The 27,757-nt window shown below is 39.1% G+C and overlaps 1 protein-coding gene across 1 annotated transcript; it reads left to right on the top strand.

Moving 5' to 3' along the window:
• The first annotated feature begins 572 nt into the window (after positions 1-572).
• Positions 573-27,757, top strand: hcn4l (hyperpolarization activated cyclic nucleotide-gated potassium channel 4l). Its single transcript, XM_057330468.1, has 8 exons — positions 573-1,743; positions 9,870-10,293; positions 12,148-12,309; positions 14,131-14,349; positions 18,166-18,312; positions 18,450-18,690; positions 23,332-23,496; positions 23,809-27,757. Exons 1-8 carry the CDS (start codon positions 1,079-1,081, stop codon positions 25,338-25,340), a joined length of 3,555 nt encoding a protein of 1,184 aa, XP_057186451.1. The 5' UTR covers positions 573-1,078; the 3' UTR covers positions 25,341-27,757.

Genomic DNA, 27,757 nt, shown 5'->3' on the forward strand with positions numbered 1-27,757 from the left:
GTGTCTTTGTGATGAAAAATGATTTATACTATTGCATGTGTGCAGGATACATGTCAACTAGATGGATTTTCCACACCATTAAACTCGAGATTAATTGTGTGTGTGTGTGTTAAACTGTTGGGTGACGGTGATGCAATATCGTTAATGACGTTTTTCCAATGCACTTTTTTGTTATACTCACGCGGATATGTCATAAACATGAAACCGAGACTCGTGCTATCATGGTCGTCAGAAAACAGCCATACATCATCCATATTTGGCCTAACCTGCTATTTACCAAATCGCCATACGGTCACCTCTATTACACTCCTCCAACTAACCACCTGCATATGAATAATAAATTACTCAGAAGTCGTGCCAATTGATAAACAATGCCCAGATGTTAACATAAGCAATACGAATCCTTTCCCACGGCATGACGTGTAAGGATGGATGACGCAAAATGTTACTTTTGCCATTGAAAAAAGGGTCACGATATTGTTTGTCTAAAATGCACTGCAAATATCAGCAAATCGGTTTCTCAAGGTAGGCAATGTCATGTGTGGGGTTTTTTTTTCGCAACACCCCTAGCATTCGGTTTAGGTGGTGCGTGCTTATTTGCTGTCTGCGCTCCTATGGCAACGTAATGGATTATCCATCCCCATGCACGTTACCACAACTGGACATCTTTTGCACTGTGGATTATTGGTATGTCAATGGCCGGGAACAGTCGCGTAATCGCGTTTTGAGCTCGGTAACTGCTGTTTAAAGAGTACTTTGGACAGGAGGATACAATGATTTGTCATTGAGGCGCGCGTCAAATTGTTTCTCATTCAGACACGTCCGTCCGTCTCCCCGCATCCAGTGTGCGCGCTTTGATTCTGCGCTCTCGGGATCGGTGTCTAGTATTACAAGAACGTACGGATGCAGCGGGATGCGCTGGTGTATTAATATTTGCGCGTTCATATTTTTGACGACCTTTCGCCTGTTTAAAGATCCCATATCCCAAAACAAGTGATGTGCGTTTTTTTGCCTGCGTATTCGTTCAGATGCTACGGACTGTGAATTGTTTTGTTAAGGTGGTCGTTTTAAAATCTCAATGGATAAGGTGAATTCTTCCATGCGCAAACGGCTCTACAGCTTGCCACATCAGTTTGGACACAAGAGTGCTATGACTCGAGACGGCGAAGACGGCGACAAGGACACTCGGAGGAAGAGTGTCAAAATGAAGCATCTTCCGTCACCCTCTTCCATAGGGAGCACGAAAGGTGTCAGCGAGGCCAAGAGTGGAGACGCGGAGACCGATGTGGGGAGACCCTTCAGAACCAACGTGAACGGCGACTGTCGGAGGTTTAGGGGCAGTCTGTCTTCCATCACCAGCCGGCATGCCCCAGACGCGGATCTGGCGGAGCAAAGGCGCCTCATCACCGAGGGGGATGCCAGCCCCGAGGACGACGGTCCCTTGGAGCAACCTGGATCTGGAGAGAGCCAGGGCGCACAAGGTGGTCGTAGCGAGGGGGCACAACAGGCGTCCTCTGATGAACAGTCGAGTTTCATAAAGTTGGAGGGTATCGATCAGATCATGCCGGACGATGAGAGATTGTACCAGGCTGGGTTTATGCACAGGCAGTTTGGAGCGATGCTTCAGCCAGGGGTCAACAAGTTCTCGCTTCGAATGTTCGGAAGCGAAAAGGCTGTGGAGCGTGAGCAGGAACGGGTCAAATCCGCAGGCTTTTGGATTATTCATCCATACAGTGACTTCAGGTAAAACCCTGTCAATTGTCTGTCATTATTGCTTATGTGTGTGTTCTCGCGTTTTTAGTCACCAGTCACTTATATGTTACTTAATATTGACTTTGGCCTGTCAACAACATGCCTTCAGCAAGGAGCTGGCAAAAATGAAAGTGAATTCTAGTTCTGGCCTAATTAAATATATTCCATTTTCTATTTTGGTTTGGTTTTCTGATCAATAAAAGGTGTCTTTCTATGTCCTTGAGCATGCCAAGGATATTACAGTTAGGCCCATCCCTGATCTCACCTGGTCAGATTTACCCCTTTCCTATTTGAATGACACTGATACCATCCGAATTGAACATCCACTGCTGGAACACATAATACAAGGGCACACAGTGTCACCAATGCCACCTGTCGCTGACTTACACAACGTGCCTCTTAGGAGTTTTTGTGACGGGCTGTGCTTTATCTTCATTAAACCGTCTCTGATCATCATTGCTCGTCTTCTTGAGGTTTTCTGGTTGTTTGAAACGTTGTTGCCAGTAAACATAAACTTAAACATAGAAATAAACCACACCATAGACTTGCATCATTCTCATGCCATGCTTCTGTGTTTTGCCGTTACGTTCTCAATAATACTGAGCCCACTTTAATAGAGCTCTTGTCGTTGTGCACAGGCTGAGAAATAGGGTGATCAAAATGGGTTAACATGACGACAGGCATTATTGGGAGCAAACATCAGAGAGGATTATGACAGCACAATTTATTTAATGGAACTCTGGAACGCTTGGTGTGGCTGAACGGTCCGAGTTGGAGGGGGAGCGCCAGCAGGCAGGTAGCTGAAATGGACCACATGGCCACTGGCGAAATGGTATAAGCTGTACAAATGCATGCTCGTGATGAGCTTTTTTTTCATATCAGTTGAAACGGACGCTGTCAGGTCAGGGTCATGCTATTTACTTTTATTGTATGGAAAAAAACAGCTTCAAAATTGTATCTGCTTTTGTTTCACAGAAGAAAGGAAATCGTACAGACTTCAGATTTAGATTCAAATTCAAGATTTGGTACCATTTGCACGGCACCCAAAGATATAGACAAACTATTCAAAATGCATGCATCTTACACTTCAGGTCTGATCTCTGTGAATTCTCTCTTATTTCTTATTTCAATATAAAGAACATCTAGACCCGTTGAGCATCACATGGCTGCAACCGCACAAAATATGTGTATGCATAAAGCAGCTTTGTAAAGATTCACCTGTCACAAGACCTAACGTCCTTTTCCATAAAATGTATTCTGAGGCGCCTGGCATTTTCAGGTGTCGTTTTCACATTCGCCCTTGTGTTCTTTCTCTCCCATCAGCAACATCCCTCTCCCCGTTCCTCCCCGTGCTCTCTGACCTATCTCCCCTGAACTCGGTGAGGACACGAGTTGGACGATGCTGGGCAGTTCCATTTGCTGATTGCATCACCTGGTTGATGCAGAAAACAAGTAGAGAGTGTCAGGATGTTGAGATAGGCTGGCAGGTGTGGGGGGGTTGGGTGTTGGAACGGTGTTCAAGGAGTTTTGGAATATAAGAGAGCAAAGAGAAACGCATTTGTACCGACGAATCGCCACACAACCGCTCTGTTCTACCACGCATTTGTGAAGAGGTAGAAATATGATGGTCGCATAAACAGTACGGTGCATCACATTATTTTCCATTAGCCTTGCCTTGCTTTCTCAGAGCTAAAAATTCTCTTTCACACTCAGATCAGTGGACTTCTTACATTTGAGCCCATTGGGTTATTACTTTACAAAACACATCACGAATTTGAATTATATAACATGCTCAAACAATTTTGGGGTGTATCTTTAACTTCAGCCGCTGTTCAACTTCTCAGAAGCTGATTTGTATTGAAAGTACATTTTCAACATTTTCTTCATATAAAGGCAACATTTAATTAGTAATTTTAGTCATTTATAGACGGTTTCATCGGATGTACGCGACTGACCCGAAGTTAACTTCCGGTCGGTCATTTTATATTTAATTTGTATTCATATTAATTTATATATTTTATTGTATATTAATTGTATTAAATTCAATTAAAACTAATCAATAGGTCTCGAGTTCTTTGCGGAGGTCTACCGGAAGTTAAGTTTGTACCACACAACGTTTGTTTATGTTGTTGCCGCTAAAACCGTCAATGTATTGCTAACTTTCTTTTTCTACTATATTTTATTGTTTTACTCTTGTTGCAGATCCAGACTCTCAACTTTAAAATATGAATACCTATCTTAAACTTTTTTTAGAAATCTATAATTATCTACAAACTATAATGATCTAATGCCTCGGTTAGACTAGACTTTGAGCATGCTAAATTCGTTCGGACGGTGCTGCGAAAATGGGCGGGAGCGATTCCTCCATCTTTTACATTTCTGTACCGAGAGGTCAGGCTGTGACGTTTCAATCTTCTATTGGTCTCACACACTCACGTGACGCGAATTCGCAGGTCAGAGTTCACCAAACTTGAACTTTGCTACACAGTGAAATGCGAAATATCTTCGGATGGGCTTGTGTTTCCGGTCTGACGCATTCGCATACGTCTAAATGGAAGTCAGTGGAGCGAATAGTCAAGTGTGACTAATAAACGGAATAAACGAAGAGAGAAGAAAATATAAAATGTTATTATTTAATGTAATGATCATTTATTTAAATATTTATTGTAATAATTATTTTATATCAAAATTTTGATATCAGTTTTACACAAATTAAAACTGAACTTGTGCTTTTTGACTCAGGCAAGTTTTTATGGTAAATATAACATGTAAACAAAGTTTACATTAATTTAAAGGCTCAAAAAGCGCTCATAGTTAAAGGGACACTCCACCAAAAAATTCTTCAGGAATTACCTCCCCCCCAAGTTGGTAGTCAATGATGCCCCAGATAAAAGAAAGAAATGTATACAGGTATGGAACAACTTGAGGGTGAGTAAATGAAGACAGGATATTTTATTTTTGGGTGGAGTATCCTTTTAACACCCTATAGGGTAGCTGAACTCTTTTACTTGCATTAGGGTTTCATGACAAAACCACCAATCAAATAAAAACATTTTTTTTTATGAAACTACAGTAGGTTAGTCAGTGGTGCAGACCATCTGGCTGACAGAGATGATGGCTAGATCTAGTAAGCAGAGGTGACACAGATTCCATAGAGAATTGGTGAGATGGGAATTGGGAAAGACAATTAGGACTCATAATATGTTAAGCAGCAACAGATAAAGAACGAAGAGTGTATTTTTGGCAGATTGCAACAGATAGCTGATTATTGCAAAGGCTTTTGTTTGCATGAGACATGTTCCCATTTCTGTCATTTAACAGTGGCTCTTGTTTGTCTGTTGATTTTTTAGCCTAAATAACGCATTAATCATTTACTCACCCTCATGTTATTCCAATCCTGTAGGATTCTTTTTGCTATGGAACAAAAAATGTGTTTTAAAAAATGAGTGACTTTTCCATACAATGAAAGTAAAGGGTGAGCTGTTAGGCTTCAGAAAGATATTACAAAATTCAGAAATTAAATGTGCTATTCACAGGGGCGTAGCCAGAACTGTTTTTTAGAGGTGATTTTATTAGGGTGACCAAAAAATCCTTACAGACGGAAATTCTTTAACTTCTACTGTAATTTACACCAATTCTTCATTACACATAGTTTGCTGGTCAAAAACATACATGAAGAAGGTAAACAAATGATTTGCAATGCTTTCATGTGGTAACATTATTTTAAAATAATTTGCTAGCTATCATTTGCAGTAAGTTAGCATTTTTTAGAGAAAATAAACATTGCAGTACCCCAATTTAAACTTTCGCGAACATATAATTAATGAATGAAATCCAGTTAAAGAAGACTGATTTCATTACTACAGCCTACTGTAGTTTTGACTCAAACGGGCACTAAGTTACAGCTTACGCACTACAAAATATTTTTGTTGCACCATTCAACTTAGTTGAAGCATAATGTTACGTAAATATCTACGGAAGCCTCCTATCAGGAATAACTGTAGGAATAAAATAGCATACTCTCTGAACTAACGGAATAAGCTCTTGTTTCACTCGACATTCTTCAATGATTTACACACATGATAATGCTGACATTTACAGTCACTTTCCTTTTAAAATAGAGAACATTATGTGATGACATTTAATTTTTGACTGCTCTAACACGAACCGTCCTAGAGCACCTCCGTGTGTGTATATCTGCCTGTGTTGTGCACGTCAAAATGAAATAATCTTCTTTTTATTTAATTGGCGGTTGGCAGTAAAATGAAATCACCCATATTGCATGTAATTTATTATTGCATTAAGTAGGCTGTATTGTTTTAAACAGCATTTGTTTATTAATCTACTTTTAAATATGTTATTCATGAAAGGTAGTCTATATACCGTTTTTACCGTTATTATGTGAGGTAAAATAAGTTTAAATCCAGAATGTTTTGAAATTCACAACATTTCAACAAAACTTTTTCTCACGAATTTACAGGCTGCTATTGGACTGTTGAAGGTAAACGTCATATTATGCGACTACGCATTTCTTTACGGAGAGCTCACGAACTAGCTACGTTCTGCCTTAAGACCAAATGGTGCAACCGAATAACATACAGATTTAGTTACAAACTAGCTAGTAGTAGTTACTAAGCCTCTAGTGTGGACTTTACGTTCACGTTTAAGAAAGAACTTACGAATGGCTGGTGCAACCCTACCCTGAGCCTTCCGCTCGCGATGAACTTCCATGATACGCAGACAGTACACTGTCACGAAGCGAGGAGGTTAGCAGCTGTTCAGCTAATAGCGCTCAGACTGTTTGCGTCAGTGCGTAAGCGTATGACATCATATTAACACAAGAGTGATATTCTCGCGTTACTTTCAGTGCATACGCTAAATGATCTGCGCAGCACTTCGTAAACTCCGACACGCATCTTAAAACTGCTTCGCACAACAGAGGTGGCCAGATAGGTGGCCATCCATCATTCAGGGGTAGCCGTGGCCACCCATGGCATGTAGCTACGCCCCTGGCTATTCACTAATATACTATCTTATTAAAATCTCTTTTAGATTTGCAAATATTACGTTTCACATACATAAATAAAAAATGAATAAAGTCAATCCCCTCTATTTTCACGATGACCGTAAAGCATGCCCGTAACCATAGTAAAAGTGCTTCAGGTAAATATCAAAGATGGCAGTGCCCATTCCACCGAAAAATCTATCAGGGATGACGTGAAGTTATCGAGTTCAAACGAGGCGGCATTTAATCTGTCGTAGTTTACAGAGAGCTGGTATGAATGCTTTGCGTTATGTTTATCGGAGGGTAAAGCACTGCATATTAAAACGAGTCCGCTGGAAACATACAAGCGATTGCATCGCCTGATGACACGCCCTTTAAATCTCCATCTCTGTGAGTTACCCCCATGAAAACAAATACAGAGATGTGCATTGTGTATCTCTACTATAATGTGTAAGGCATCTATCATTTAAGATTTTTTTTTTCAACAACAAATAATACTGGTAGATATAAACCATAACACACGAACACTGTTCTGCTGCTGTGGGAATAAGACTGTATGCAGACTTATTTTTCACACATATTGTGCTAATTTATATTGCCATTAAACACGTTGTTTTTTAATAGCATTTTATTGGAAACATTGTTATTGGCATTGAATGCATTTTTGTTACATTACATACATTTTAGTTATTAATAATATTTATAGAAATAGTACATAGCTTTCAAATAGTATGTCAAGATAACATTTAGGTCTTGCGTAAGTATACAAAAACTGCTAACCAGAAAAGGCACGTTACTTTGTAACTTTCCTTTTGCCTACCAACTGCTTTGACCACCATCTGTTGGAGGGCAAAAATCAATGGCAAATCCTTTATAATCTGAAAACTGTCTGGGAATAATCTGTCAGATTTAGTGACACTTCATATAGATGGTTTGTTCTTGTTTAATCTCTCCCCAAAACTCATTTCAAGCATTGTGAAAGAGAGCACTTCAATGCAGAAGTAGTATTTTTCCACTCAGCTAATCTAATGTTTTAATTTCATTTGGTATAAACTGCCTTTAAACTCTACATTTTATAGCAGAGCTGTAAAACATGCAACCCAGTATCATGACTAATGATTGCTAATAATCATCATTATCAACAATTATAATTGGATGAACAATCATTGAAACATACATTTATGCTATTATGACTGCTCATAATGATGATTATTATGCAGTCACAATGCTGTCCTTGAAGTTCGACTAATATTCTTTGGTCGATTTGAGTAATCATATTGCATACAAATGATAAAAATATAGCTAAGTATTTCCACTAACTGTTTATATTAAAGTCCACGTGAACCGGAAGTTGTAATCGTTTTTACTTTCGTATTTTATGCATTTCTGAGTTAAATGGAATTTTGAATGAGAAAAATAGTGGGCATGGCTTTCGTCTTTCTCTGCGATTTTATTGGATGTATAAAAACAGCCTTTTTTATATGCCTTTTTTGCATTTTGAAATGGAACTGGCAGCAGACTGACAGTTGAAGGGGAGGAGTTAATGGATGCTCCGCCCAAGCCGTCAAACATACGTCATTTAAGATGTATAGTCATTACAGGACGGAAGTGCATTTTCAGATTTACCTGAAGTTTATGAGGGCACACGATTTTTAAAAAGAGAATGACCCACATTGATCAGCTATTTACAATAACCGCTGCAATTTTTCATAAAAAAATAAGCATTGTTATTTTGAATTTCACTGGGACTTTAAGTTTAAGGGCCAAACCACAATCTGAAATCGAACTCTTTGTGTTTTTCTTGCTGGTGGTGTTTAACAACACGTAATCCCACAGGATGTCTCTGAAAAGCTGACCGTCACATTCTCTCTGTGTAATCCATATCAGGCGAGACGGTATATATCAACCCTTTGCATGATCGATTTCTGCTTACTTTTAATGCTACTACTATAGTACTACACATCAATGACCTGGAATTTATTAACCAAATATATGGTCCGAAAACATGTTGATGTTGTTAAAATATACATATTAATGACCTTGTTGTTGTGTCTCTAATGAAACATTAAGGGAGCCAAAAACAGTAGAGTGGTGTAAAATATAAGAAGCATTACTGAGTGTTTCCTGGAACCAGAATACGCTGCCTTTTACGATTTCATTTAGGCTTATTAGGGCCAGTGGGGTAATTAATGCTGCATTCAGCAATTATGCCGGCTTGTTTTTGTGTACACATTTCACCCGGCAGATCTTTTATTGATGAAATGGCAGTCTTGCCAGAGGTCTCCTGGATGTCTTCCAGCCCCTTTCATTTACATACGTATGACACATCCAATTACCAAATGGGGAACTCATCCATAAACGGCAAGTAATAGCACAACCAGTTTGCCGTTTCCAGCATCATGCAGAATTTCAGCTCATGAAGCGTTACTGAATTTGCAGTAGTGGACATCTTTTAGACTACTGTTTTGATTACTTACATCATAATACTTTGGGAAACTAACAGCAGAAAATTACGTCGATGCTTTTGGCAGAGACTTTTATCCAAAATGACTTAAAAAAGATTTTTTTTTAAAAAATGAAACCTGTGTGACTTTCTTTCTTTTGCAAAACACAAAGGAAGATATTTTAAAAAATGTTGGTAACCAAAAAACGTTGGTCTCCATTGACTTCTATTGTATGGACACAAAACCAATAGAAGTCAATGGGGACCTATGGTTTTCTGTTACCAACAATTTTTCAAAATATCTTTTGTGTTCTGCAGAAGAAAGAAAGTAAGACAGGTATGAAATGACGAAAGGGGCGAGTAAATAATGACAGAATTTTCATTTTGAAGGTGAACTATTCCTTCAAAGATATACTATATATCTTGCCAATTTTTTCCACCTTTGAAAGAGATTTTCCTGAGCCATTCTTGAGCTACAGCATTTGATCTTTCTCTGTTTTTGAAATAAGTGGGTCCTCAAATAAAGGTTTCTAGGAGATATTGTAAGAAACGCTTATTTGTAATTTTACCCCGAAGACCTGTTTTCAAGTAAATGGATTTTAAGATATCATTATAAGCTGTATGGCATCAAATAAAGTGTCTTCCTAACACTCATTTTACGTCCTCCAGGTTCTACTGGGATCTGATCATGCTCCTCCTGATGGTGGGCAACTTGATCATCATCCCAGTAGGCATCACATTCTTTAAAGATGAACACACCCCCGCCTGGATAGTCTTCAATGTTGTCTCTGACACGTTCTTCCTGGTGGACCTGGTGTTGAACTTCCGCACGGGGATCGTGAAGGAAGACAGCACGGAAATCATCCTGGACCCTCAGCAGATCAAGGTGAGGTACCTTCGGAGCTGGTTCGCCGTGGATTTTATCTCTTCCATCCCTGTGGATTACATCTTCCTTATCGTGGAGACGCGCATCGACTCGGACTTCTACAAGACGGCGAGGGCGTTGAGGATTGTGCGTTTTACAAAAATACTCAGTCTGCTGAGGCTGCTGAGATTGTCAAGACTGATTCGATACATCCACCAATGGGAGGAGGTGAGCTGCACTTGTAATCGTAAAATATCGCTGTTGGACTGAAAGCTTGTATCTTCAAAACTGCCACTTTACAGGAGAGGGAAAAAATGGTAATTAAGTAATAAAACACTGTGTTATCAAAGTTGACAAGCTCTTTTTAATACTTTTTATTGAGCAAATATTTGCAAAACCCACTGACAAACACGAAGGATGACCAATAGTAATGATTTATGAAAAAATTGTGAAAAATGGAAAAACACGGTTTCAGTCCAACTACCACTAAAACGATCCTAGACCTCATTTGATATTTCTATATTGGGGCTGTAGTTTCTCCAAGTAGAATGTGATATGTTGTAATTTGTAAAAATAACACTGTGTTGATTCAACTCATGATTGTGTAAAAAATGGACAAACCCAACCCTTGGTTTAAATTAGTCTACAAATGTCCATATCTAAAGAGATAGTTCACCCGAAAATGAAAATTGTATCATTATTTATTCATCCTCATGTCATTCAAAATCTATATATGACTCTTTCTTCTGTGGAAAAAAAAGATAATTTAAGAAAAATTTGAGAAGTGGTTTTGTGTCCAGGAAATTGGGACCAATGTTGTTTGGTTCCCAACATTCTTCAAAATATATATATGTGTTCTGCCAAAGAAAGAAAGTCATACAAGTTTCGAATGACATCATTTAAACCAAAAGGTGTTGGGTTGATTCAACTTATAGTTGGGTAAAATATGAATAAACCCAACCGTTTGGTTTAAATTAACCTATTTCAGGTTGCTGAGTGGTTTCAACCCTTGGTTTGGTTATGGTAAAAAGTGGTTCACCCTTCAAAAATAAGGATTCTTTCATCTTTTACTCATTCTGATGCCAAAAGTTCTGAAACTTTCATATTTACAAAATCAAGTTCCGGTAGGTCACGTGAGTCAAGCTTGCATCAGCTGATCACATCAGGTGCAGCAAATCAACGTTAATCAATAGTCATACAATACATACTGGACTGCATCCAATTTAAGTTGCCTTTCTTTGCTCCTTATCAGCTGCTTAATCATGCTGCACTCAAAATCCACCTCCATCCCCATCTCCTCCATATCTGCCTGTATCTATCGGATCATTTTAATTTAATTCTGTTACGCATGAACTGTTCTGGTTCCCCAGGTAGGGGGACATGTATTGCTGTGCTCCCGCTCTGTCCATGCAAGGCTGCATAGACAGGTGGAGAGTTTGTCCAGAACAGTTTCATTCCGCCAACCTTAAATGTTGCTAATATTGTTTAAATATTTGACGACAGTGGTCCTGACAGAACAATGTTTGAGTCCTATATCCAAAATTCAAGGACTGCTTTTAATTCCAAGGGGTCCTATTTTAGTTCAACCTAAGAATAGTTTGTGTGCTTCCAAATTTAACAAACAATTACGAACAATTGCAGACAGCTATGTGTTATCCAATCTAACCATTGTTTGTCCATGGAAAAGTTAAAAGCGTGCAGCATGACCCTTTAATTGCTTCGATCGGTCGACCCTATCAGCCCACAACCTTGTGAGTTAAAGGAAATCTATTGGAATCCTTACTTTAATTACTGCTCTTTGGAAATTCCACCTTTTTGTCTGCTGTAGGGGGGATGGGTTCGCATCGGTGCCGTTATAGATTGCGGGTAACATTGCGTGTCACTGATCTCCTAGGAACTATTAGTGACATTAGCGGAACAGATACAGGACCTTATGTAATACCCCACAAACCATGTGTTGTGCTACTATAAACCAGCTTAGGAACAATGTGGCCTAGAACTCGAAGGATTAAATCTTAATTGTTGCCCACGCAGCATATTCTAGTCCGCCGACCATCTCTGTCCTCTCTTTCTTCTTCGTAGATATTTCACATGACCTATGACCTTGCGAGTGCCATGGTGCGCATTGTGAATCTGATCGGAATGATGCTGTTGTTGTGCCACTGGGACGGCTGTCTGCAGTTCCTCGTGCCCATGCTGCAGGACTTTCCCTCAGACTGCTGGGTGGCCAAAAACAAAATGGTGGTAAGTGTGAAGGGCAGATGCATGTCGGTTTTCTCTTTTTTCTCCTCTCGCCATGGTTTATTTAGTCCCAGATGGCCCACAGTCTGTTTTTTCCTGACCGGCTGATGCATATTGCACGCAAAACAGGAAGTACTTTCTAGATCTGGCAAGCTCTAATCTGATTGGCTGACTTTACGGAACTTCAGAGGACACCTCTCTTTTACCCGTCTGTCTGGAAAGAAATTAGTGGTTTTAAGGTACTGAGGTACAATGGGTTCTTTTGAGGATAAAATAGTCACTGGATTTGCCAGGTTTATAGGGTTAGTGGCGTCCAAAGGGGCATTTTGCATTAAGCTAACTACATATCTTTGATCATAATGGTATATTCTTGCTTTTGGAAAGGAAGATACTCTGAGAGTTTATTTTTGTCTATTTTCTAATGTTTTGAAAGGTAACATTTTAGAGCAAGGTTGTATTTGTTAACAATAAGTTAATGCATTAGCTAACTAACATGAACTAACAATGAACAATACTTCTATATCATTTGTTAATAATGTTAATTTCAGCAATTACTAATACATTTTTAAAATCAAATGGTGTATCTGTTAATATTAGTTAATGCACCATGAACTAACAGGTATAATTGTATTAACATTCACGAACATTAACAAAAATTCATAAATGGTGATAAACTATACTGCTTATTGTTAGTTCAAGTTAGCTAATGCATTTACTTGTATTAACAAATACAACATTTTTGTAAAGTATTACCAAATGAAAATATAAAGGCAGCAGAACAGAATAGCTAGGTTTCTACTAAAAACAGAATAAAAGGGTCTGGGTGGAACATATTAAATGGATATTTCATATAACATTCACTGAAACAAGGCCACCTGCATTATTTCCTGGCCCAGCATGATAAGCGTTTGGCCCAAAAGTGTCAGTCCTGAGCAACTCACTTTGCTAAAAGACAAATTCTGCCCATTATTATGCTTCATTTGCATTTATTAAATATTACCTTCTGCTTTCCTCCATCTTCTGATATCAAGAAGGCGCATGCGGTGCATGTAATGACCCTTCCGCTAAATGGAGTGATGGCTCTTTCTTTGTCTCACTAGCAAACTCTTTCTGAGTCCTGTCAGAAATACATAGAAACACTGTCACTTTCAGTCTAACACTCGCTCGCTCTCTCTCTCTCTCTTCACACACATGCACTTTCTATCACATTGTGATGTTCTCGACTCTATTTTCTCTCTTCTCCCTCGCAGTGGCTTATGGGTCAGTGTCAAAAAAGGATGCTTGAGATGATCAAAGTGAGGTCTTTGAAAATCGAATATAAATACATTCCTGTTGGTTGGTTTATATAAAAATACATCATAGTTGGTTTACAAAATTTCTGTATTGTTTTTACCATTTTATGTAATATGAAATATATTAATGGTTTAAAAATATATGTAACCTAATTATTATTTAAAGCATTCAAACAGTATTTTTTTATTTAATTCATATAATATTTAATGAGACTTTTCCGTTTACAATCTTAATACAGTTACAACACCTATTGACATTTTTGACTTTGACCAAAAATTATTTTTAATTCAGAACTTGCCAAAATAAAATAGTCAATTCAAGTCATTTTTAATCGAATTGCATTGTAATATTTTTTTATGAACGTATTAGCCAAAAAGCAAATGTCACATCATTGATCCTTATATCCTTGCACTCTCGCTGTTCTACTTTCACCCTCTTTCCTATTTCTATGCTGTCTATCACAATGGCCGTCTTTCATGCTCATAATTATATTCACGCTTTAATCAGGTTCATTTATCTCTCTCTCCTCAGAATGACACGTGGGGTCAGCAGTACTCTTACGCCCTCTTTAAGGCCATGAGCCACATGCTGTGCATCGGCTACGGCATGTACCCTCCCGTAGGCATGACGGATGTTTGGCTGACCATCCTCAGCATGATTGTGGGCGCAACCTGCTATGCCATGTTTGTGGGCCACGCAACTGCCCTCATTCAATCACTGGACTCCTCACGAAGGCAGTACCAGGAGAAAGTGAGTAAAAGTCGACTCCAAAGGGCTAGAGAAAGTAGGAGTGACAGGACGTGATGATGTGAACATTCAGATGCAGGAGGAGCATGTATACATTTATAATTAGGGCTGTTTAACGATTAATCGCGATTGCTTCCAGACTAAAAGTTTGTGTTTACATAATATATGTATGTTCACAATTATATATCATTTAAATTGTATATAAACATTTATTCGTTTTTATATTTTTCTTAAATGTATACATGTATGTGTATGTTTACAAATACAAAATTAATATGCACAGTGCACAGACTTATATTATGAAACACAAGCTTTTATTCTGGATGCGATTAATCATTGAACAGCACTATTTATAATTATTTTATTGAAAAAATATTAAATACAGAAATACCTACTATGTTGGTATCACAATTTGTGATAGTACATTACCTTATATTGAAATTTTGTTTATATATCTGCTTTGTTAAACAAATTGTTATTTTTATTATTATTTGAGACTATATTAGTATTTTACTATATTTAATAATGACAATTTTCTATTGGTATTGAAATGTAAAAAAGAATGAAATCAGAAACAATAATTATTATTATGCATAACATATTTTATATTTTTACCTATATAGGGAATGTACATTTTTTTTAAATATATTTAATAATGTAAAACATCAAAATACCAACATTTCAAGAACATTAAAATTATGTCGGGCAACTGCCTTATTAAAAAAAAGTGCAAAGACGAAAATTCCTTGCTCAAAATGTAAAATATTTATTTTTATTTGTGTGAAGAAATATACTGTAAATAATTCCAGATCGCAACAAGATGTAACACTACACATAAGGGGAAGAACGATGCCACAACAGGAGACGGTGCAAAGGGTATATTTAATCCAAAAACCAAAAATCCAAAAGAGTAAATCTAAAAAGGGGTAACAGGCACAAAAAGGAATCCACAAAAAAGTATAATCCAACTGGTAAGAAACATGCAACAAGGAGAACTCGGAAACACAGGAGGGTCGGAACTAGACAGTAACAGAAATAACAACTAGATCTGACACTGGGGAATACACAGGGCAGGGTACATATAGTGTCCACGTAATGTGAATCAGGTGCGGGTGTAATCATGATGAGTGCAAGGGATGATGGGAATTGGAGTTTGTGAGTGTCAATAGTCCGGATGAGAGTGAAAGGTGATTCTGGGAGGTGGAGTTGCTGGAGGGGGAGTGGCTGATCGCTGAGGAGAGCTTGTTATACAAGACTAACAGAGAGAAAATGAAAACTTACGAAGCCTCATATTTTTTTTAAAGTGTTCGAAATGTCGTTCACAATTTAAAAAAGTTTGTGACCCTTGTGGTGATTACGCTGGAGTGGTAATTGAACTGTTGTCATTTTCCTCCAGGAGAAAATACAAGTGGTTTGACCTCTGCTGTGTTAAAAGATTCAGTCAATTCAGCCCGACCGTGGTTGTCGTGGCAACCTGCATTGTTGATACAGGGAGGATGTATTGATGTACAATTTCCTTGTGGATGTCTCCCTCTTTCTTGTATCTTCTTCAAGGACTCAATCCTCTGTCAACAAACTGTTTTATTTTCCCAAAAGCGGAATGTGCGGCGGCAAACTGTTTTGATTACGGTTTCACAGTACATAATGTCTGAAAGAGCTCTGAGAAAAAACAAACAGAGAGAGAAAAAGAGAGAGATAAAACAGCATTAGAGAGAGAGAGATTAGGTTAGGGAGAGTTCAACAGGGATAAAATGCTCGAGTTGTCAATTCGTCCTGTTAATTTAACAGGCGATTTCATTACCTGCTATACTCGCGCTTTAAACACTTCTATTGGATCTATTCTGTAATATATCTCATCTTTTATTCTTTAAGATCTCTTCTCAGTGCCAGTGTGATTACCGGGTCCATTTCCCGAAAAAGGATGAGTTCCAGTGACACGCTATGATTCATGCATGCCTCGCAATGGCATTTCAGCGATCGACTTCACACCCCCGTCGGTCTCGGGAGTCGAAACCTAACTGTGTGGCGTGGCATTATTTCCTTTTGTTTGAACTCCTCTCTGCCGGCTTTGTCCCCTGCCCTTGAATATGATAATAGAAGAGCCACTTAAAGGGTCCGCAGCGGAGTGTGGCGAGCCACCGACGCTGTTACCGAGATGTTCGCAGCTGACATGGCAGGAACATTAGCATGTGGTGAAGGGCACTTTGAACCAGGGGACCGTCAACCGGCCGAACAGGAGTTCTTGAAAGTGGGAGAACGTAGGAAATGACATGCCCACATACAAAGTCTCCCGAGCTATAAAAGAGCAACACCTGAGCGATCCGATTTTTCTAAGTTTAAGGACAGGAGAGGCAGACCATTCAGCCAAAGGTTTTAAAGTCGTTGTACCGATGTCTCTCTGTCATTTTCGAAGACACAAATGACATAATAAACAGATAGCACAAGGGGATGGTGGGTAAAATAAACCCTATCAATACAATACGTCCTTCCTCGGCGTCAAAGAGACAGGCAGGGAGAGAGAGACAAACAGAACGACAAAGATAAATGGTGAGATGGCCGCTGATGTGAAAACATTGCAGAGCTTTGCAGATGGAGCCCGGAGACGTGCAGAAACAAGTGCCATAAATACACCCGGACCTGGACGGTTACACAGAGCCGTCTGTTGTTGTTTCGCGAGACATTTTGTCAATATTTGTTTTTCAACAGCAGGGTGTAGTTAGAGACGCAACTACAGGGTCTGTAGGAGTTTCGGATCTTAAGGCCTATTTGCACAATAAGCATGCATGACCACTTGTACTGTAAATGAACAATCGTGTTTTCTTACTCTGAGGTTATAGACTGTTTCATTGGATGCACACCACTGGCTCGAAATTAACTTCCGGTCTGTTTTTAGTTATTGGTCTGGCTAGTGCCTAGTAATATAACAATTTATTTTATATTTAATTTATATTAATATTCATTTATATTTATAATGTATTGTAGATCAGTTCTATTGAATTAAATACTGTAAAAACGATTCAACAGTTATTGATTCTTTGCGGAGGTCTGCCGGAAGTTAAGTTTTGGCCACATAACATTTCTTTGTGTTGTTGCCGCCGAAACTGCTCTATAGGTTAACATTTTTTTCTGATAATATTTTGGGGTTGAGCTACAGGCTAGGGCTGCATGATATTGAAGAAAAGTGCTTTATGCGACTTAAAAATGCAATAGGATAAAGCTTAAAGTTTGTCGAATCAAGTAAGCTATATTAAATAGATTTAAAACTGAAAAGTATAAAAAACAACATACAAGTTTTACATATTATGATACTGTGACGAGGGAGGCGGGACGAGAGCCGTGAGAGAACGAAGCGAGGCCGGTGGCGCGAGTGATAATGAGTGTCAGCTGTGCGTTACTCCGGTCTCGCATCTCTCACGGAGGAGCTCCGGAAGCATAAGAGGAGGAGCGACAGGAAGGCAAGACGAGAGAGGACCGGGCCCGGACATGTGTTAAGTTTGTATTTATGTTCTTGTGGCCGGCAGTCGACCGTGAGGTGGCTGCCGGCCTTTTATTTCCGTGTTATTATTTGTTTATTTTGATTAAAAGATATTTAATGTTCGCCGGTTCCCGCCTCCTTCCTTCCCTACTTTGAACTTTATTACCGATACATTTGTGTTATTTCGGTAATTTCGATAAATCATGCAGTCTACTCCATGCAAGTTGAAAAAGCTTGGCTTATTGGTGCCAACTTTTTCATATATTTTGATTAGAATATGTTACATAAGTAGATGAGTGTAATATCCATGTTGATAATACTTGGTGTCTGTTTTCTTTGTACAGTACAAACAGGTGGAGCAGTACATGTCCTTCCACAAACTTCCAGCAGACATGCGGCAGAGGATCCACGATTACTATGAGCATCGCTATCAGGGCAAGATGTTTGATGAGGAGAGCATTCTGGGAGAACTGAACGAGCCACTCAGAGAGGTCAGTTGTAAAACATAAGCCAGCGAGCGTTTTCTAATATTCGTAAAACCTACACGTTAACTTGATGTTAGTATCGAATTGTTATTTGGTTATCTCCAATATATGTGTGTTTAACTATTCTTCATTTTCGTTTACAGGAAATCATCAGTTTTAACTGTCGAAAGCTTGTGGCCACCATGCCTTTGTTCGCCAATGCAGATCCAAACTTTGTGACTTCCATGCTCACCAAGTTGCGTTTCGAAGTGTTCCAGCCGAGAGATTACATTATCAGAGAGGGGACAGTGGGAAAGAAGATGTATTTCATCCAACACGGCGTACTAACTGTCCTGACAAAGGGCAGCAAAGAGACAAAGATCTCAGACGGTTCTTACTTTGGAGGTAAGAGAACCCTGATGTCAGCACCTTTGGCGTCTGTGATCTGTTTGTTTGATGCAGTGCATTAGATGGTTTGGTGTGGAACCAGTTTGAGCTGTTTGCATCCTCAGAGCCCATGTGCGGTTTTGTGGTTGATGAAAGAAAAATATTGGATTGCTCAATAAATGCTCCTCTTTGTGGTCTTGCAAAATGATTGAGAACAAAGAAAGTGGTTTAATAAAGCTGCATAACAAACAGAAATATGTATTAAGGTATCCCATAAAATGGACTTATTTTTTTTACAATTGTGATTTTTTTTTCTCTAAAGAGAAATAACAGTGTTTAAATTTAGCTCGTCTTTAAAGGAAGGGGCTTGATCCAGAGAATGTTTTGCATTGCAGCTATGAACTTAATTTAGTTTTTGTTGGTCACCCAAAAAAAAGAAAAGCAAAGATGATATTTTTGTAATATCTCTATTTCTCAAAGACATTAAAATGAATAAATGGAGGGCAAATGAAACCGTTTGCTACTGCATTCTACATATTCATATATTTTCATATTGGATATTCATATATTTCTCCGGAGAAAAACACCCAGAAATCTTCCAGTTATGAATGTTTAGAATGTCAGAAAGAAATCTCAACATTGTCACAAACAGAGCTCAGATTTGTCAACTCTGCAATCTGCATTTCCGGGGTTTTCTTTGTTGCTCCTGAGCAATTTAGGGTACTTTTATGGTACTAGTTGATACATAAATGAAACCCAAGTAAGACTCCCATCAAATCTTCTAAGCTATGAAAAGGCAACATCTAATACAAAAAAAATGTTGGTCAGTTGCGGTATTATAGTGAGGAGGTATATTCCAGTAATACGGTGCATCTCATAAAATAAATCTGTGTAGTGCAATATGTGTCCTCATTATTTTGGCCCATTGTCCCGGAAGAGAAAGCTTTTAAACGGATAAATCTCCCTTTTTCCATTATGTCTCTATACTTATGTGATGATTATTTGGAAGCATTGCTTGGAATGCAGATTTACTGTAAGCCTCACATTGATGAATTTGCATTGAAGTTGCAGATCCCTAACTTTGAGAGAAGACATGTTTTGTTTTTATTAGAGAGGTTTAATACGCTTAACGTTCAGGCTGGTACCACCGTGTTCTTTAAAGTTATCGGCTCGTTCTCCAGGGGAACCGAATCACCGAATGGCCTCGCTTCAGGAGCCTGGGGAAATTCCTCACCCCGACATAAGTTAACCATTCATGAAATTAATTTCCCTCAGTTCATTCAAATAAAAGATTGAGGAAGGAGACAAAGATAACAGTTTGTGTTGAGTCAAGTCTTCGGAGGCCATTCTCTGCAGTTTTCATCATTGCAGCATTTCATTTTTGCGGATCATGTGGATTTTTTGGTACTTTTCAAATTTTTGACGTACAGTTATAAAAGCGTCATTTTCACCTGATGTCCATTATTAAAAACCGTGCATTATTGTAAAAGAACACAAACTGCCATTTATCCACAATCTAATTTACAGTGTATGCGAATGCATTTATATACTGTGTACCATATTAACTTTCTCTATTTTCTGATGAAAATGGCAGTGATGCAAATATTTTGAAAGAACTGATACACCACCTGGTCTCATAATGCAAGCCATCCTCATTTCAAGCCAACTACACCATTAGAAACTCCATTACAGTCTTCTGTGTGGTTCTGGGATAGCAACTAAGTAGTGTGTGCTATCAGTGCGCTGCAGATTTAGTCAAGAAAAAATGTCATCATATTTCCAAAAACCCCTTTTCTTCTGCCCTGGCTCGTTTGAGGTCATTACATGTTCAACAAGCCACTCATAATCTCTTTTCCTATAAACCCTGTGTGAAAGTACAGAAAGAGCCGGTTGGATTTTGGTTTAGTGCAGGGCTCACCTAGTCCCCGTATGACATCTATTCTCTCTCTCCCCCTCTCTCTCGTCTAACTGACTGTGTTTGACATGGAACACTAACACACTGCTTACAGTGGATTTAAGTCCAATGACACTGGTGTTGCTGACCTATTACCTTTGGAAATGTGGTATGGTCGCACTACTTTTGTAGTTGAAATGCTTGTTTGTGGTATTTAAAATTCAACTTTGCTCATTGTTCTTTTGTTTCTTCTCCGCTTCTCCATCTTTCCCCACCCTTTATCGGCTCCCTCCAGAGTGCATTACCGTACGTGTGTGTGATATGATGGAGCGACTTTTGGAAGCATGTTGTTTATGACTCGAGTCATGATGGCACAGAGAAGGAGAGAGTAATCCCAGTCTGGTTTGCTTACCGGAACAACACCACTTCATTTCTTCACATACAGGCCCAATGGCACTATTTATCCCACTGCATTCTCATTCTTTGGTTTGCACTAAGGACCAATTGCCAATACTGCAACACAAAGCAAACCTTTAAAATATATATTTATAAATATATATTCATAATCACAAAAGCGCTGCAGTGTTTGTTTTGTACCTACTAAGATATCACTGTCCTGGGAAATAAAACTGTCTTCTCTGACAGCCCTTCTCTGAACCTGATGTGCCGTAAGCATTAGCCAATCAGAAAACTAGCAGGCGCTCCTTCGGCTTTCGTTTTGAGAATTTGGGTTGGCTGACATGATTTTGGAGGGCGGGGTTTTGCTGGAAAAGAGGCAAAGATAGCAAAATGTTCAGTTCACTTTCAATCACAAGCATAGTTTTATGTGTTGATTTTGAAACAGGACGTTGATGTGGGACATTTTGAAAGGTGCATTTTCTTTTTTTAAATAAGCAAAATCACAACCATAGGCAGGTAGGATGGGGAGGGGCATTATCATAGCAAAGCATTTATCAACTAAAATTTAACTTTGAGTACACTAGCAAATGACCTAAAAGCTAACAGACATAAAAATGAAGGTGCCAGACGATACCATATCGGAACTGATTTTCGCTAAATGGTTCCATAAACAAGACATTTCCTGTTGCATGAAAGGTTATTTGTAATATCTAAAAAGGCTAAGAATAAATGTTCTTTTAGGAAGTGTTGACTGAATGTGTCTTTATGAACCAAAAATAAATTTCTCTATGAAGAATCTTTTGTAGCACCTTTTCTTTTTATGAGTGTATTAGTTTTGATTGTACATCCTGCATAACGGTCCTCACAGAACATCGCGCACACTTATTTCCTCAGCATTGCGAGTGCTATGAACTAGTCTGTGAACTTCTGGGAAAACATAACAGTATTTCTTAGGTGCGAGGACAGGATACTGACTGGGAACCCCAATTACCACATTAGTGTTGACAGTCCCATGTGTCCGCAGCTCAAACAAGCTGCTTGTCTGCCGCTTAGAAATTTTCTCAGTGCTTCAAATACAGCTTTGCTCTGTCATCTGACCAGAGAGATGATAGCTGAGTACAAGTATAAGCTGTCAAAGTGGTATTTTGGGACCATCTGGGTTCCGATTAAAGAAGACCATCATAAGACTATAGCATAAGAGTCACTGCATTTACAAAAAGTATATTTAATTCATGATTTCCACTATTGTGAATTTCTGCACTATAACGGCGCTGGAGTGCCCTACACTTAGACTGAAGAACCATTTCTGAAAAAAAAAATAATAATAATAATAATATAATATATAAATATAAGTATAAATATGTTTATACCTTATTGCCTTGTTCATAAATATGAATTAAATAGAAAAGACAAAAACATATGCTGACCATTTGCTGTATGAAATGTTGGCCATTGATGATTAATCATGTGCATGCATATTACTAACAGACATAAACACGGATATTCAGAGTACTTGTATATGACAGACAGGTATGTAAAGATCAGCGCGATTTCTGCTTAACCTCATTGTCTTAAAAATGCACACTCTGTTTCTATCCGATCTAAGTATTGTCGCATTTAGGACATACGAGAAAACACTGAACTCACCGAGAAAGACACTGCTACAACTTTCTTTTGTTGTAATGAATAAGCTTTACAGAAATGATGTCAGTCACAAGTCTTCTGAACCGATGGGCACGATCCGTTTTACCACTAACGTTACGACATAACACCTGTCTTTGGACTAATGTAAAGTCTCAGGTTTAGCCGCGAACATGTAAACAACAGCCGCTAACATGCTATTATGTCCTCCATATCTGCCTGTATCTGTAGGATCATTTAATTTAATCCTGTTATGCATCATGAACTGTTCTGGTTCCCCAGGTGGGAAAGGCTGCATGGACGGGCGGAGAGTTTGCCCAGAACAGTTTCATTCCGCCAACCTTAAATGTATGCTAATGTTTAAATATTTGACAACAGTGGTCCTGACAGAACATATATTTTTGCCCACTTTTTGGTTTTAAGACTACATCTGTATTTATATGGTCTGAACTGAAGGGGGAAGTGACTTCATACTGTACATCCACTAGGAGTGACATTGCGATCACTTGGTTAAAAGCGACTCAGTTCTAAGAAAAAGGTCTAACATTGTTGGATTGCTTTAAGTTTTTGTATCTTACTGCAATGCCGTTCAGACATTTCAAATGTGTCCGCCGTGTCCCAATACTTTTGGGGCCAATGTACATCATTAGTTGTAGGATTAAACGTGTAAGTAAATGCTTTACCGGTTCTACATTTCTAATGGCTCATGTTGTTAACCTGTACAGAGATCTGCTTGCTGACCCGAGGTAGAAGAACAGCCAGTGTCCGAGCGGACACATACTGTCGTCTTTACTCGCTCTCTGTGGACCATTTCAATGAGGTGTTGGAGGAGTACCCCATGATGCGACGCGCCTTCGAGACTGTGGCTCTCGATCGCCTTGACCGCATAGGTGAGAGCTGTCGTTTTATCACAGCTGTTCTGAGTTTATAACCAGTAAAGTAATTTTCTCAGTTTAAAGGGGAGATTTTTTTCTATGTTTAATATAAATCTTAGGGGTCCACAAAATGTGTCTGTGAAGTTTCAGCTCAAAATACACCACAGATCTTTTATTATACCGTGCTCTTAATGCCCAGTTTTGCACGTGAGAGTTTGGAATAATTTGTGGGCATCATCTTAACATTTATCGTTAATTGCAAGCTTTTATTTAGTCAAACTTTATTACTGAGTTTGATATATCTGCATTGTCTATTTCTCCTTCAAGGAAAGAGGAACTCTGTGCTCCAACACAAGGTCCAACGGGATCTGAATTCCGGAGTGTTCAACTACCAAGAGAACGAGATCATCCAGCAGATTGTGCAGCACGACAGGGACATGGCCCATTGTGCCCACCTGATGCAAACACCTACCCTGGCTCCACACCCAGCACCTACACCATCATCCCACACTCCTGTCATCTGGGCGCCTCTTATCCAGGCTCCTCTTCAAGCTGCCGCAGCCACCACTTCAGTCGCCATCGCCTTGACACGCCACCCCCATCTGCCCCATGCGCTCTTCCGGCCCCCTGTCCCGCTGCTTGGCTCTTTGAAGGACCAACCAGAGTTTGTAAAACAGTTCCAGACATCTCTGTCGGGCGCCACTGCATTTGGCGGCTCCTCATCAGCTAGCTCGCAGTTTAGCTCTTGTATAGAGACCCCAATTCTGGACACGCTCAGGACTGAGAGATCATCTACCTCCACCCCTGCACCACCATCGTCTAGTTCTCTACCATCCGCTATCACCACAACCACTTCCAGCATCACAGAATCTTCCATTAATCCCTATAGATCCCTTGCCTCTCATGGCTCCAAAGACTTTAGTGTTGCCCAGCTTCATTCTCAACCACATCAGCTTCCTCCGGCCTCCTTCCCCAGCTTTGCTGCATCCCTTCCTGGGTTCTTCCAAAAAGGAGCCGTTGGAGGAGAGCCCATCCAGCTTGCAATTCCCCCCGTATCTACCCTTACCCCTTTGATAGCACATTCAGTAAGTCCCATACTGACCCAACTGCATTCAGAACAGACTAATCCTCAACCTACAAAACCTAGTCAGGACCTGACTAAAGTTACCAGGACAGTTTCCCAATCTCCTATAAAAGAGTCCCCTATCTGCTCCAAGGGCATGCTAGAACAAGTCCCAATTGCCCCATCCCAGCACCCTCAAACTGGTCAACATCCCGACGTTTTCTACCAGCTGTCCCAAGAACCATCTGCTCTTGCTTCCTTAGCACAATATGGGTCAGGAAATGCATCCCCTTGTAGCACCCCTTCAGCTTGGAGCCCCACGTGCCAGAGTCCTACGGTGGAGAAGATGAGGATGTCCACGCATAGCCATCCTGCAAGCATCTCTGGTTCCCAAAGCTCTCTCCTGACCGCTCAGACACTATTTCCGCCACCGTCCCGACCAAGAGAAAGGGGTGGATCACTGGTTGATTTACCTTCCCAGGATTTAAGCACCATTTCTATTACCCTTCCAACTCCAGGACCGCCTGAAAAGTCCAAGCTGGTTGGACGAGGACCACAACCTCCGGACTTGTCCCAGCACAGAGGATCAGCTTCAGGTTTTTCACCTCTCCCCTCACCCCCTGCTGTTATCAAACCATTTAGCTCAATACCTGGTCACGTTGTTTTATCGAGACAAACTTCAAAGTTGTCCATAAGTCAGACTGCGTCCTCAGGTGGATCGCCGGCTCATGAATCTAGTGATAGGTCCGCCCCTAGCACACCAACTTTGCACCCAAAACTCCCATCGAACTTGTGAGAATGGGCTACACCCTCCTGAAATGAGTGACCTTGTTTTTAATAGCCAGAATTAACCGTCACAGAAACTGACTTTTTGGAGGAGGGTGTATGTTGGTTTTCTTGGACTTCTTGGTCTACAAGGACTTCCCTGTTTGTTAAACCAAAAGAAAGAATGAACTAACAAAACTTAGCAAAGAACGAAGGTGTGAATTCAATTTGTCTTCCAAGTTGTCATTCATTTTTGCAATATTATTGTCTTATAATAAAACTGTATAGGGATATGCAACTAACAACTTCCCAAAAAAACGAACAAAAAACAACCGAAAAAAAAAATTCCGAGTAGTAATCCTAAGAGACGTGTGTATGTTTGTGAATTTGTGAGCGTGCGAGTGAGTGTTTGTTGTTGTCATATTAAAATAGGATGCTCTTTTTAAAGGAGGGAAATATGGTGGGTCAGGGAAGCAAAACTTCATTCGTCGCAGTTCATCAGTCTAGAATCATCTGTCACTGTAAAAGGACACATCATACAGGTCTCTCCGGGCAGGTGGCACAGATACATACACGCACATTTATACACACGTACAAACAAACCTAGCCCTCAGCATCCCAGTTATCTAGACCTAATATGTTTTTTTCACTAGACCTTGACCCCATACATACCTCCTGATGAAGAGTACTGCTCAGTGTCTATGGCCTTTCCCGTTTTAACAATACTGCCTTAGTGTCTGAACACCAGGGATTAACACCCTCACTTCCACAACAGAACGGAGAATATGAAGAATGTTTTGCAGTCATGTTGTATGTGCTTTGTATTTGAATTTGTGCAGTACTTAAGCAATAAAACGGTATGCTTGGTTTTGTATCTGCACAGAGGTCGAACTGTAAATTTCAGCTTTCTTCCTGTCAGACAACGGTGACGACACCACTAATGTGACGCAGTTATTTTAAAAAAGCCCACTGCAGTTACCAAAGCTTATGAGTTAAGAACTGTAAGTCATTGAATCTGGTTTGTGTGTTTTCATTTACGTTTCACATGTTCAGACACTCTAAATTGCACATTTTGTAAAATGCAGTAGGCCTATACCCCACATTTTGCATGAGGTTGTATATGCTTTCAGGTTGTGCAATATCTGTTTTGTTTAGTATTATTATTTACTGTATATCTTTAATCATTTCAGATGTATTACAGCAATTAAAGAACAAAACATTCAAACGTATTCATTTGGTACAGGCAAAACAGACAACTTTTTAAAATAAAAAAACAATATTTAAGGTAGCAACTGCTATGCCATATGTGGCCGTTGGTAAAAGGAGGAATAATATATTTCTAAGTGTCCTTCCTTTTCAGCAAGCTTACACAGGTAGATGATGAAAATTCCCTTGTCCCAGGTTATTATATATAGTATAATTTATATGATTTTATATTACATGTCTATGTATATATCTATTTATTGTGTACGTGTTTATTTGTTTTGTTAACCTACTTATATACTCCTGATTTTATCTAGTCAACACGCAAATACTGTGTATCCCTCAATTTCACTTCTCCATTCTTGCACTATGCTTTCGATGTCGATGATCATATCATTTTAGTTTTCAGACCCTGATTTGTAATATTCCCTGCACTAAAGCTGGTAAAAATGGCGAGCAAAATGCAAATGAGAGTGCTATATGTAATGCTGAATATTAATGAAATATCAAAGCATCAAAGAGCTTTTTGTTAGTGTTACAGGGCACATGTACACTACACACTGTAATCTTTGTCATGTCCGAGTGTGCGTATGCGTGTTTAATGGACAATTATGTTGTAGCATTTTATAATATTCTGTGCATTTATTGTTTATCATAGCCAAAGTGAAGTATCATTATGATATTATACAGTAGCATTTTAACCTGATTTCATAAAGAGATAACCGAGTATTGTTGACTTGTGAGATCGTAAAGGATTATGATGCGCAATCTTCTCAAGAACTGTTATTTAGGTTGTGCAACTCGAAAAGTGTTTGGCAGAATGGTTATGCTGTGTGCCACATCCATGATGGACAAGTTTTGTTGTGTCCTCTGTTCTTCTATCATAAATCAGCTTCCTGGCAAAAAATACCCCTTCAGAACTCTCAAGCATATTCATGCTGTGGCCTATATTTCACAGGTCGAACATGAACAATATTATGATTTCTGTCAGATATTTTAGTTTTTTGGTCAGCTCACATGCCATGTTTGGTCTTTGTTTCACTGTATCATGATTATAATAATGATATAATTATGGTAACTATGTAATATGACTAACATGCTTCAAAATCAAAATATGACGGTATAACGTTCATGAATACTGAATAATCACATATGTATGAACTTTCACGAGTATAGCTCAATGATATTTCATTTACACTATGTTAATCGATAAACAATTGTACGAATTAAACTTTTATCTTTTGC

Source organism: Triplophysa rosa, linkage group LG3 (assembly GCF_024868665.1).
Source record: "Triplophysa rosa linkage group LG3, Trosa_1v2, whole genome shotgun sequence".
Taxonomy (NCBI): Eukaryota; Metazoa; Chordata; class Actinopteri; order Cypriniformes; family Nemacheilidae; genus Triplophysa; species Triplophysa rosa.